We start from the raw sequence: 13,738 nt of genomic DNA on the forward strand, positions 1-13,738 counted from the left end.
AGGTGGTAATCATTTGACGCTATGTCCGGGCCATATGGTGGATGCGATAAAACCTCACATCCGAGCTCCCGTAGCTTCTGACGAGTCATCAACGAAGTGTGTGGTCTAGCGCTGTCCTGGTGGAACACTAGACCCTTCCTGTTGGCCAATTCTGGACGCTTTTGGTCGATCGCCTGCTTCAAGCGGTCCAGTTGTTCGCAGTAGATAGTAGAATTAAGCGTCTGGCCATATGGGAGCAGCTCATAGTGGATAATTCCCTTCCAATCCCACCAAACACACAGCAAAATCTTCCTGGCCGTCAATCCCGGCTTAGCCTCTGTTTGGCACGATTCACCGGAATTGTGTATGTGGTCCATTTTTCGTCGCAGTCACCATCCGCTTCAAAAATGGGTCGAGATTGTTCCATTTCAGCAGCATATCACAGGCGTTGATTCGGTCCAATTTTTTTTTTTTGCGTCAAATCATGCGACACCCAAACATCAAGCTTTTTCATGTATCTGCAGATGGTTTAAAATGGATTGATGACCAACTCTCATCTTTTGGGCGATGCCACGAGATGCCACATATCGGTCTAACTCGATGTTTTCCATGATTTGATCGGTATTCGTCGTCACAGGTCTTCCATGGTGTCGTTTTCACCCGCTCTGAATCGTCGAAACCATTCGACGTGATAGCGTTCTATCCCCCAAAGCACCATTAATCTCACGGAGCGTTTCTCTAGCGGATTTGCCTTTAACGAAGGATAGCGCATTTTGGCATTAGTGAACTCCATGTTTACACGTCTATAACTGTTGAACGCAATATGCAAACTAATCATGCATAGCTTCGTTTTGTAGGTTTTGTCAAGACCTTTCCAAAGATGTATACATAGTATTGCCAGATACGAACAGCAGCGCTTTATACGTAGCCGCGAAATTCAAAAGACAAAAAGGCGGAAGGGAGATATTTGACAACCTAATATATACACCCATTGTTTCATACAAAACCCTCCGTTGTCACGGACAACCAATGGCCGAACTTCCCGCTTTGTCAAAAAGTCAATGTGTCGAAGGACTGACGAGACGACAAAGCGTCACAACATTGTGTTGTTGGTAGAAAATCCAAGCTGGGCCGAAAAAAATAAACTAATCGCCGGCGATTGTCACCGCTTCCCTTGCCGCTGAAACAGCTTCGCCTACAAACCAGCGTAAATTTGTATGTTTATGTGAGAGCTTACATACATATCGACGCAGCTGCGTAAAAATATTTCAGAATTACAAAACATTTTTTACATTCCTTGACAAATACAGTCAATCCCGATTATGCTCCACAATAAAATATACAGATTTTTGTGGTTTGTTAAAAATAAAAATATAATCTGGTACATAAACGAGTGCGTATACTTAAGCGGGCGGTACTTAAAACAATAATTTCTATGTATTTCAAGAAACAAACCGTGAGAAGCAGCAAGATATAATATAGGCTGTTAAGAGTGATGAAGGAGGGATTTGATTTTCATTTGAGCGGAGTACTACTTAAGCGGGATTGACTGTACACATAAATCAGAGAATATTGAATATTTTCTTTGAAATATTTCTTGACTTGAAAATCGACAAATAAACTATGTTGTCAATTTTTTTCTAATATATTTTAATACATACATATATGTATAGGAGTATACGCAAATTTGCTCGTTGAATGTGCGCTTGCGTTTATGAATGAAAATTTTGTTGTTGTGTAATTTACTATAAATTTTGACGTCGGTAATTTGGCTGCCATATTGATTTCTGATGCTATTTCAGACGATTGTTGTTTTTGTAGAACAATATTTGTAATTTTTGCGGGTGACATATCTACATGTGAACGCTATAGTATGTTGTGTATGCATTATTTGTGTGGGAATGTCATACGCACATATTTACATGTGTACGTATATAAGTATGTATGATGATGTTTGAGATGTTTTTTTTTCTTGTAGAATAATATTTGAAGTTTTTGCGGTCGACATATTTACATGTGCATACAGATATGGGCTGCTTTCGTAAACGCAATATGCAAAGCATGCATGCATTGCATACTATTCGTAAACGTCACTGCAATAATTTAGACAAAGTATTGAATACATAAATGAATGACAACCCTATTTCATGCGCATGAGTTGTCAAAATGTGCATGACTTTTGTTTTACATGCATTGCAGTCCAAAAGAAACGGCAAGAGTTGAAATGGATGGTTTGCCAATGAAGTAAGTAATTTTTATTGAAATATATATTTTTATTAGAATTTAATTGTTATTTCACGTAATTTTTCTTTGTAGTGATAAAAAGTGGACGCATGAGCGTAAAAAAATTGCTCATGTCAATAAGACTTCGCCATGAAAGTGACTACACCGCCAAAATAAAAAAAACGCAGCACAATTTGACAAACAATTCGACGGGAAATTCAAGAAGTGGACAATACATTTTCCCCTTCAGTGGATGAGATAACGCGCTGCTTCACCAATATGTTGGGGACGTATAGAAGAATAAAAAGAAGAAATGGAACGTCCGGTGAGTCTGCCACAAATTGGGACTTTTTTGATGAGATGGATGATGTTTATGGTACACGTAGCAGTATATCTGTACCTGATAACATGCTCGATTATTCTTTGGATCAACTAACTTATGATTTATCATCAAATGATACTCCGTCGCCTTCACCATCTGCACCATCATCAGAGTTCACCCAAGTAGTTGGAACTGCCCAAAAATGGAAGATAAATGAAGTCATTGAGTTCTTGGCCACCGAATCGGAAAAACAAGCCAAATTGTTAGAAGCACTGGTGGAGAGTGAGAAGGAAAGAGTAAACATTGAAAAGCAAAAAGTGCAGGAACTAAGATCCATACGAAATTTATATGACAAAATATTAGAACGTAATCTTAATACCTAATTTTTTAATGACTTAATTTAAGTTTTTTTTTTTTAAATATACAATGAATTTTTAAGTTTAACAAATGTACAAGCGTTTTGACAATGAATGTGATTTTAATTTTAATAAAACTAATCTATTCAATAAAGCAATAATAAATAGCTGTGTCTTAGTAAGGCTAATGTTCGATTGGGGGTGGGAGTGGTAGTGGAATTTGGCAAGGGAAGCGGATAGCAAAAGGCGCTGCAGGGAGGGAGGGGATTGAGGCGTCTTTGTAGCAGGTAAACAAGCCGGGATTACTAGTTTTATATCAAATTCATGTTTTATTACTTAAAAAACAGTTAATATTTCATTACGTATGCAGATAGTAAAGTGGCAATGGCGTCCCGTTTATTTTTGGCTTGTTCTCTCTGTCGACTTGTAGTTGGTAATTGTGAAAAGCTATTTTCGATATTAAATGGTTCAATGTGTTCTTCTTCACTTATGACGCAGGGTTCATCAGTCTCATTTTCGATAATAATATTATGAAGAATTATACAGGCCATCGTGATAGTTTTTGGTAAATGTGCATGTAGCACATCAATATATTTCAAAATACGGAATTTTTTTTTTTCAATATTCCAAATGCCTGTTCTATATGAACTCTTGTTGAGCATAAAATTTTGTTATATTGACTTCTTTTGGTGTTAAAAACCATTGTCTCTATAAGGTACCATTAGGAAGGTTTCCCGCGGATATGCGGAATCGCCTAATAAATGGTAACCGGAACAAATTTTTAATTCTCCCTTGACTATTCACTTTCTAATAGGACTCATTTCCCACATAGCAGCATCGTGGCATCGTCCGGGGCAGCCAATAAACACATCTATGAACTTAAGATGACTATCCACAATTGCCTAAACAAGTTCAATTAATTATAAATGAACAATTTTTAATAAAGCTTAACATTCTTACTTGGACAACAATTGAAAACTTCCCCTTCCTATTATAAAAACTAATACTGTCCTTAACTGGTTGTGAGATGGAAATGTGCGTACCATCTATACAACCTACGACATATGGGAACGGATGGCTGCGTTTAGCTGAAAATTCGTCACATTTTTGTTTTTGTTCTGCAACAGTATTTGGGAATTTTATGGCATCTTTTTTTAAGCTTCAAATTGTTTTTAGGGTTCTAATAAATAGTTTATTCGCCATATCGAATCTGTTGCTGACATCTCTAAATGATGTGTTGTTGCTAAGTTTCCATATAGTTGCGTACAGCGCTTTTTCCAACGAAACTCCATTACGACCAGTACACTTTGACACCCAGTATATGTAGTTTCAACATGTTCAGAAGAATCTAAACATTACAGATTAATATACATATAGTATATGTGTTACTAATTATTTAGTTGAAAGTCACCTTAAATGTTGATTTTTCCATTCGAAAATGAGAATGAAAAACATCATTCTGCATACCCGCAATGCTCTTTGAAATGTTTTTAATTTTTAAAATTCGTCTTTTATTTTCACATCGGTAAGCTAAGACAGACAACCTCTGTTGGTTTTTTATAAAATTTTTAGCAATTGTTAAGCTATTACTACTACTTGTAGTTTCTGCCAAAGTAATCGTATTTCCTAATGTGCTCAATAATAAATCATCCATTTTTGTAAACACAAAAAAATTATTTATTAACACAACTAACTCTAACAGCTGTAGACAATGCACATGGGCATTCGTAAACGTCATATAAATACATTGCATATTTTCGTAAAGCAGGGTTGCAATGCATAAATGCATGGCATGGCATGGGCATCTGTTTTAAAAATGCTTTGTATATTGCGTTTACGAAAGCAGCCATGTATACATGTAGATTTGTGTATGAATTATTTGTGTGACAATGTCATACGCACATATGTATGTGTGCATGTACACTTAGAGCAGCGCGCGAGTTAAGGAATGTATTCCTTATAATAGTAACAAACATCAAATCAACCTTTTGTTTCAGTAAACAGAATGCAGAAACCTTGAGATGGAACAATTGAAATACACTATCACTACAACAAACAATCCTAAACAAACAAGTATCAAAACAACATTGAGTTTGAATACCACAACAACCTTATCAAAGCAAATGTATCTAGGCAAACAATATAAGTATATGTAAACAAACCTAAACAAATAATACAATCTGTAGTTTTTCTAAACTATCAACTAGTAATAAGTAAACATACTAGTTAGTATAAATAGAAGTAAGAAACATGTAATAAGTATGTACTTACGTACATATTTGCAGGATAGATGCGTATGAAAGTTTTAAATGATAAAAGGGGTGGTTTACATATATTATTATTGTATTATATGTATTAAGTTTTTATAGTAGAGAATATTTCATATATACAGCATATAAGTTAACGTACCACTTGTGGCTGGCCAATTTTGTATGCTGGGTTACGCCAAGAATAGCGGCGTCGATACTTGTATGCTGGGTTGCGTAACGCAATGCGCTTCACAACAGCTCTCGCAGAGCGTAAAACTGCATACCACTTAGCAGCAGCAAGACGCCAACTCAAAGCTGTGTAACGGGACATGATCAAAGAAGAAGAATTGGACAGCGGCAAAAAGACAAAAAGGCAAAAGAAAAATCATTATAGAACTGCATCATTATAGAACTGAACGGCGAAGGTGACGAGTTAAATCGTCATAGTACATACATTTAATTTAACATACATTTAACGGCACACATTCAATTAATTGGTCTTACCGATGTAATAAATAAATTTAATTTGTATAACAGATAAACATATTTAATTGGCGCCCAACTCGTGGCAAAAGGACCATAAAATCCTGATAAGCTGCCCAACTCGTGGTAAAAGGACCATCAAATCCCGAGGAGCTGCCTAACTTGTAGCAAATAAAAGGATCATAGGACCCTGAAAAGCTGCCTAACTCTATGAACAGAGGACCATAGTACCTGGGAAAAGGATCATCAAAATCCGAATAATATAAAATAAATAAAACATGTAAGTGATTTTTCAAATTATGTTCAAAGTGGATTAAATTTTCATAACAAAAGTAAGGTTAGGTTGTGGAAAACAGAAAACCAAAAACGTGTAAAAGAAAATTTTTGAATCGAAGCACGTGGTTATAAAGTACACGTTTTGCGTTAAATTACATTTACTAATAATATCTTGAATTTGTTAAGCTTAAAGAGTTTGAAATAAAATTTTTGTTATTTCGATATATTCCATAAAATTAAGTGAATTTGCCACAAAGTCTTAGTTTTTTTTTTCTCGGCTTTAAAGGAATATTGGAAATCTTCCTGAAATAGAGAATATTAAACAAAAAGGTTATTGTACCTTCGTCTTTTTGATATTTAAATTGAATCTTCTAAACTTCTTTTGTGGAAATTGTCTTGTGTTGGTGATTTCGTGTTCCTTCTAGTTAAGTCTTTTTCGATAATCAGAAGTATTTCTAGTTATATTAATTGTTCTTAGCTTTTTATGTGCTGATTTTTTTCTTTTGGAGCAAATTTCCCTTATCAAAGATTTTAAAACAAAATTTGTAAAATGAGTGTCAGTAGAGAGCAGGTGCTGCAAATCGTTAACGAGACCAACGAGCGCACTAAGTTGGAACTGGTAGAACAGATTCGTCAGTTAACTTTGGCAGTTAATGGCTTGCAGTTACCTAGCGTCGAACCAGACCTGCCGATTGCGATAAACCCATTAATTGAAGACAATGCAAGTTTAGATTTGATTAAGTATTTGCCGGAAATCAAGGGTGATTTCGCTTCGTACCCGGGTTGGCGTAGTGCCGCGCATTTTGCCATGACTTATTATAAGGAGGGTTCGGAGAAGTATTATATTGCCATGGGCATTTTTAGGAATAAGATTATCGAATCTGCTAACTCCACTCTTGCGTCCCTTAACACTATTTTGAATTTCAACGCAAGACTTGACCAGACTTATTCAGATAAAAGACCGCTATATGTACTAGAGAATGAGTTGAGTATTTTAAGGCAGGACAATTTACCTATCACTGATTACTATAATAGGGTAGACAAAAAGTTATCCTTGATAATAAATAAACAAGTTATGACCCACAACGGTAACAATGAGCTCATAGCAGCTTTAAATGAACGCGCTAGGGAGAATGCATTACGCGTTCTCATATCTGGTCTCCGAAGACCGTTATGCGATATCTTATTCTCTGCAAGACCCAAGGACCTCCCATCAGCCTTGGCGGTTGCACAAGAGCTACGAACCAGTCATAGGCGTTATGAATTCGCAGAGGCTTTTGCAGTGGGTAACGCAAATAAATTTCTTCGGCCAAGACCATTATTGCACCACTATCAGCCAATAGAGACCAGAAACCAGAACTTAAATAACCCAACCCCAATGGAAGTTGATAACGGTTCAAGCTTCCATAGGCAGCGTAATAATTTCCAAAATTCCCCTTTTCAACATTCTCATTCTCCTAAATATACTACGAACACACAAAATCCAAACCCTACCCCGCTCGTGGCGTTTAAACGTGCCAATGACCGATTATCTTCTGACCGTTCACCGTTTCGTAAGGTATAGAAGGTTAACTTGATGCCAGAAGTAGGGCCATCTCTGATTGATGACGAATATCAAAACTATGAGGACGATTATAACGAAAATGTCAGAGATCACTATAATTATGATGAGGATGATGTCACATCAGATTATAGTGATCAAATCAATTATTTAAACTAGAATCGCTCCTGCCGTTCATAACAAAAAAAGGCAAAAACGGTCAGGAGCTTCGCATTCTGATTGACACTGGTACGTCAAAAAACTACATTAAGCCATTATCATTTCTTGAGGGAATTAAACCCTTGGAAAAGAGTTTTAGGCTAAAATCGATAAACGGCGAAAATATCATTAATAAAAAATGTCAAATAAACATTTTAGAAAATACCTCAACGTTTTATTTGTTGTCGAACCTAAGCACGTTTGACGGTATAATAGGGTACGATTTTCTAAAACATATCAATGCAAAAATTGACACAGTTGGAGGCTATTTATTTTATCGTAACGGTAAGGCTAAATTACGCTTTCTTTCATGTGATCACGTAAATCTAATTACTATAGAGGAAGATTCAGTACCAGTAAAAGTTCAATCACAATTCCGTAAGATTATAAGTAAAAATGTTAACGCTTTTGCTGATCCAGACAGGAAATTGCCATACAATACAAGAATCCAGGCCCGTATCCGTACAACTACAAATGATCCAATTTACAGTAAAAGCTATCCCTACCCCATATCAGTAGCTCCATTTATTAACAATGAGATTAAATTACTACTTAGAGACGGTATCATTCGGGAATCTTGTTCGCCTTACTATTCACCCGTGCACGTTGTATCTAAAAAAGGTGTAGATGAGAATGGAAAGCCCAACTTGCGTATGGTAATTGATTTTAGAAAAATCAATGAAAAAATGATTCCTGACCGATACCCTATACCAGATACGTCTGTAATATTAGCTAACCTTGGAAATTCGAAGTTTTTCACAACTTTAGATTTAAAATCCGGCTTCCACCAAATCATAATGTGTGAACGGGACAGACAAAAAACAGCCTTTAATATTAATAATGGGAAATATGAATTCTGTCGGTTACCGTTTGGCCTAAGAAATGCGCCCAGCATATTTCAAAGGACTATCGACGACGTCCTATGCGAAGTGATAGGGAAATTCTGCCACGTTTATGTGGACGACATCATCATATATTCTCCAAATGAAGAATTGCATTTGGAGCACATCGACCGTATTCTGCAAAAGCTTGCAAATGCTGGAATGAGGGTGTCACCGGAAAAGTCTAAATTTTTCAAAACGGAAGTAGAGTTTCTAGGGTTCCTTGTTACTGAAAAAGGCATAAGAACCTCCCCAGATAAGGTGCACGACATCATGAACTATGAAACCCCAAGAACACTGCGTGCCTTACGTTCATTCCTCGGTTTGTCCGGCTATTATCGACGCTTTGTGAAAGATTATGCCTCCATTGTTAAGCCCTTAACTCTTCACCTCCGCGGTGCAAACGGACAGATAGGTAGGAAAAACTCGACCCAAACAGAAATCAATCTTCACTCCGAATCACTACGTGCATTTGAAAAGATCAAGCGCATATTAGCATCTGAGGATGTTTTACTCCAATATCCTGACTATAAGGAACCATTTGAGCTTACGATCGATGCCTCTTCTAAAGCACTGGGCGCGGTTTTATCACAATCCGGTCGCCCGATAACTATGATTTCGCGAACGCTTTCGGCAAGTGAAGAAAATTATGCTGTCAACGAGCGTGAATTACTTGCTATTGTGTGGGCGTTGAAAAAACTTCGCCATTATTTGTACGGAGTACAGCATATCAAAATTTTTACTGACCACCAGCCGCTTATATTTGCGATGTCAGAGAAAAATCCGAACAGCAAACTGAAGAGATGGCGGGCATTTATTGAGGAATTTTCACCTCAATTTCATTATAAGCCTGGAAGTGAAAATATCGTGGCTGATGCGCTTTCAAGACAGTTTTCTCATAACCTAACTGACACCGCGTCTGTCGAAACACTGCATAGTGAGGTATCATCAACTAATATAATAAAGACAGTCAAGTGTGCGGTAAATCAGTTTAAGAACCAGCTATTACTATCTAAATCAAGTTCATGCAGTAAAAGTACGAAAATTCTCTTCCAAAAAAATGATTAGACATACCATTACATATGATTCAGTCGAAGGTCTCATTCAGTGTTTAAAGTGCGCTATTAATCCTAATGTTACCAATGGATTACACTGCGATCTCCCCACTTTAGGCGAAATACAGAACTCGATACGTGTAGCTTTTCCCGGTGTCAAGTTTGTTCATACTGAACTGCTTGTCACAGATTTAATCAATAAGGACGATCAGCTCGAAACGATAGCAACACAACACAATCGAGCTCATCGTGGGTTACACGAAAACTTCCAACAAATTTCTAGTGAGTACTATTTTCCAAACATAAAAAAATTACTGAAAACAGTTATTATGAACTGCAAGATATGTTTGGAAAATAAGTATTAACGTAAACCACCTGACCCAGTAATAGGCCAAACTCCTATTCCTAGAATGCCGGGAGAAATCCTCCACATTGATATATTTATGACTCCTAAACAGTTATTCCTCACCTGCATAGACAAACTGTCTAAATTTGCTATTGTAAAGCCTATAGCGTCCAGATCTATGATCGATATAAAAAACGCCCTTTTGGAAATTTTAGTAATATTCAAAAACGCTAAAACTATAGTTTCCGACAACGAAAAATCATTCAAATCGAATGCTATTATGACATTGCTTAGAGATAATTTCTCCATAAATCAGTTCTTTATACCAACTCTCCACAGTGAAAGTAATGGTCAAGTTGAAAGGCTCCATTCCACTTTGCTCGAAATTATTCGATGTATTAAGAGCCAGCAGCAAATTGATGATATTATAGAATTTGTATTACTAGCAACGCACAAATACAATTGTAGTATACATTCCGTAATTAATTCTAAGCCAATTGATGCACTTTACAGTAACTCAGAAGAAAGTTTTAAAAGTCTAAGAGAAATATTAGTTGCAGCTCAGGAAAAAACTTTAAAAAGGTGTAATGTAAATAAATCTTTGAGAACATATTATCCGGGGGAAAAAGTTTTCTTAAGACGAAACAAAAGACTTGGTAACAAACTGGATAAAGTTTTTATGGAAAAAATTATCGAGAAAGATCTTGGCACCACAGTTTTGATTGACGGCAAACCGATACACAAGAGCAATCTTCGATAAAGTAGTACTGTAAAAAAAAAACAAAAAAGAAAAAAAAAAACACGAAAAAAGAGAATCCACCTTTTTATGCTTTGAGTAACCATATCTGTTTTTAATATTACTGAAAAAAAACACAAAAAAAGGGAATCCACTTTTTCATGCTTTGAATAATCACATTTTCTTTTTTTCCTAATATTACTATTTATCTTTTGAAAACTTATCATTATAAGAAAAAGAATAATTTCGAATTAATGTTTTGTATCATATAAGTAATATGTCGCATTTAAGCCTTATTAAATTAAATGTTAACGTCTGCGCCGAAATTCGTTCAATCGACAATCAATAGCAGCATGCTAAAATGAAGAATATCTTGGTACGGAAAAGTTTTACTTCGACCCGAGGACGTTCGATCTTAACAACGGGGGTAGTTAACGTACCACTTGTGGCTGGCCAATTTTGTATGCTGGGTTACGCCAAGAATAGCGGCGTCGATACTTATATGCTGGGTTGCGTAACGCAATGCGCTTCACAACAGCTCTCGCAGAGCGTAAAACTGCATACCACTTAGCAGCAGCAAGACGCCAACTCAAAGCTGTGTAACGGGACATGATCAAAGAAGAAGAATTGGACAGCGGCAAAAAGACAAAAAGGCAAAAGAAAAATCATTATAGAACTGAACGGCGAAGGTGACGAGTTAAATCGTCATAGTACATACATTTAATTTAACATACATTTAACGGCACACATTCAATTAATTGGTCTTACCGATGTAATAAATAAATTTAATTTGTATAACAAATAAACATATTTAATTTATACAAGTACATGTATATTAAATTATATTATATTATCAAATATAAGAAATATTTAAAAAGAAGCTTATATTTGCATGTTACAAATATTACTTTGAATATAGCATAATTTGAAAATAATGTCGTCAATTTTGCATGAATTCACAAAAATTCTCAAAATGATATTCCTATTAATTGATATGGTAGCATGTAAACGTATAAAAATATAAGCATAAGAGCAACATACGTCTGTAATAGCAATGTATGCATATTTCTGAGCATAATTTTCATTGAATGCTCTTGTCATCACTGTTAACATTTCTCCTGCTGAGCCAAAAGTGGTGAAATCCACTAATACGATTTTGTTAGCTCTTGACAGTTCACACACTTGTCCGCAATTGAACCTTCTCTACAATTTTACGTCCTCTGGTATAATATTTAATGTATGTACATATATGGTAAGGGTTTTAATTTCAATCAAAAGCCCACTCGTCGAAATCCTAGGTTCCTAGGTTGGTATGACTATTTGTGCCACATGTCATATCAAAATAATCATTAGTGTTGAGTACATAAAGTATTTTTACGACAAGAGAAATTATTCACCAAATTTCTGATGCCGAAACGTTGGACAAGGTCCTTGGTGATGATTGTCTGTCGCGAGGAAGTATTTTTAATTTGTACAAATTATTCAAAGAAAGAGGGTCGATAACTCGTTGACGAAGAACCACTTACAGGACGGCCATCAACATCAACTGATGATCAGCACGTCAATAAATTTTAATTGGTGCTTGATAATCGACGATAACAGTCATAGATCTTATCGTCATCGTTGAAATAGCCGAAGAAAAGTGAAAGCACGATTGGTTAGCGTTAACGTCTGTGAAACAATGCATACCACGAAACGTATTACTACAAGGGATGGATATTTACTTACAACCCACAAACAGACCATCAATCGGCCGAATATGGTACATAAGTGAGCCGAAGCCGAAAATCAAGGTTATGTTGACAATTTTCTTCGATTATCAAGGTGTGGTGCGCCTCCGAATTCCTCCGACCGGCCAAACTGTACCAGGGAATACAGTTTGAGTATTATTCGTAACTTTCGCGAAGCAATTCGTAAAAGGAGACCGGATTTATTTCAGAAAATCAAACGACCGTAAATAATTATCTGCATAATCCACAGAAAGCGACCTTCAGGTGTGTTGGAGAAACCCAAAAACATATTTTGTTGACGTTAAATGTTTTCTTCATAATTTGGCTTTAATTAAAGCCCAAACATTATCTATTAGATTAACTTCTGGTGACTGTGATGATTAGTCTTAAGTAACAATATAATTCTCTTGTGTCCATTGAGTCTGCTTCAATGTTTCGGATCATCGTTTTCTTACAGTATCCAAACTCGCTTCTTTTTGCCGTAAAACATTTCAGCTAACTACAGTAATATTTTATAATATTATATATATTTTATTATATAATTTTGTAATTCTAACGACGTTCCTGTTTTCTGTAAAACACAACAAATTCAAATCCTTCAGCAAAAAAGTTCCATAAATATGCATCTTTTGAGGGTGCTTAATACTCCTTTTCTGAATTACACGCGTCATTGATCGCATTTCAACATATGTTAATATGAAAAAAAAAAACAGTTTACCACGATTGCGCTAAACAAATATTTCTGAACGCATTGTATATAATATATTAATTTGTTTGTAATAATTTTTTTTTACTTAATTACTTGATGTTTTAAAAAGTTTTGTTGATTTTCGCGCTGCCGGTTTCGCAAAGTTTCTTGTCGTTTCTGAGACTCGTTTGTATATCCAGGAAAGTATGAGTAAAATGAATCAGAAACCCCCTGATCCATTCCGTCCTATAAAATAAATGTATTATTTATTAGTTTAGTGCACAGGAGAATGAATACAAAATACACAACACTTAACCATAACCAGAAAACTAAAGTACAAGTTTTAATTTGTCCCTTTTTAAAGGCACATACCAATTTATGAAAAACATACAGAGGCTTAATGAGGTAGATAACAAACCATTGCCATGGCATCATATACATACATGCGTATATACATAAAAAAGTTAGAGCTTTACAAATTAATCGAGTATACGAAAACCAATGTTCCAACTGCAACAATTAATTTTTTTTATAGAATATACACATTTTATAAAATTGATTTATTTTAAAAAATGTATAACATAATAACTCATCAATCTTAACAAATTTATTCAGTTTAAGAAATGAAGTAAGCAACAGCCCAACAGATTCCTTA

General features: G+C 35.6%; 1 protein-coding gene across 6 annotated transcripts in view; it reads right to left on the bottom strand.

Annotated features, from left to right (window-relative positions):
* Positions 1-13,738, bottom strand: part of LOC126764842 (uncharacterized) — a 99,934-nt gene that overhangs the window by 13,961 nt on the left and 72,235 nt on the right. Inside the window, exons 1-2 of one of the 6 annotated variants that reach the window (XM_050482424.1) lie at positions 13,400-13,476; positions 13,198-13,329 (exon numbers count right to left, since the gene is read on the bottom strand). In XM_050482424.1, the coding sequence (XP_050338381.1) occupies positions 13,198-13,329; positions 13,400-13,402 (135 nt within the window). In that variant the 5' untranslated portion in view covers positions 13,403-13,476. Of the gene's footprint in view, positions 1-2,602; positions 2,797-5,289; positions 5,445-11,105; positions 11,261-13,197; positions 13,330-13,399; positions 13,477-13,738 lie in introns of those variants that run through there. The other 5 variants (XM_050482428.1, XM_050482430.1, XM_050482431.1 and 2 more) reach the window with 5 other exon arrangements.

This window comes from Bactrocera neohumeralis, unplaced genomic scaffold (genome assembly GCF_024586455.1).
Source record: "Bactrocera neohumeralis isolate Rockhampton unplaced genomic scaffold, APGP_CSIRO_Bneo_wtdbg2-racon-allhic-juicebox.fasta_v2 cluster10, whole genome shotgun sequence".
Lineage (NCBI taxonomy): Eukaryota > Metazoa > Arthropoda > Insecta > Diptera > Tephritidae > Bactrocera > Bactrocera neohumeralis.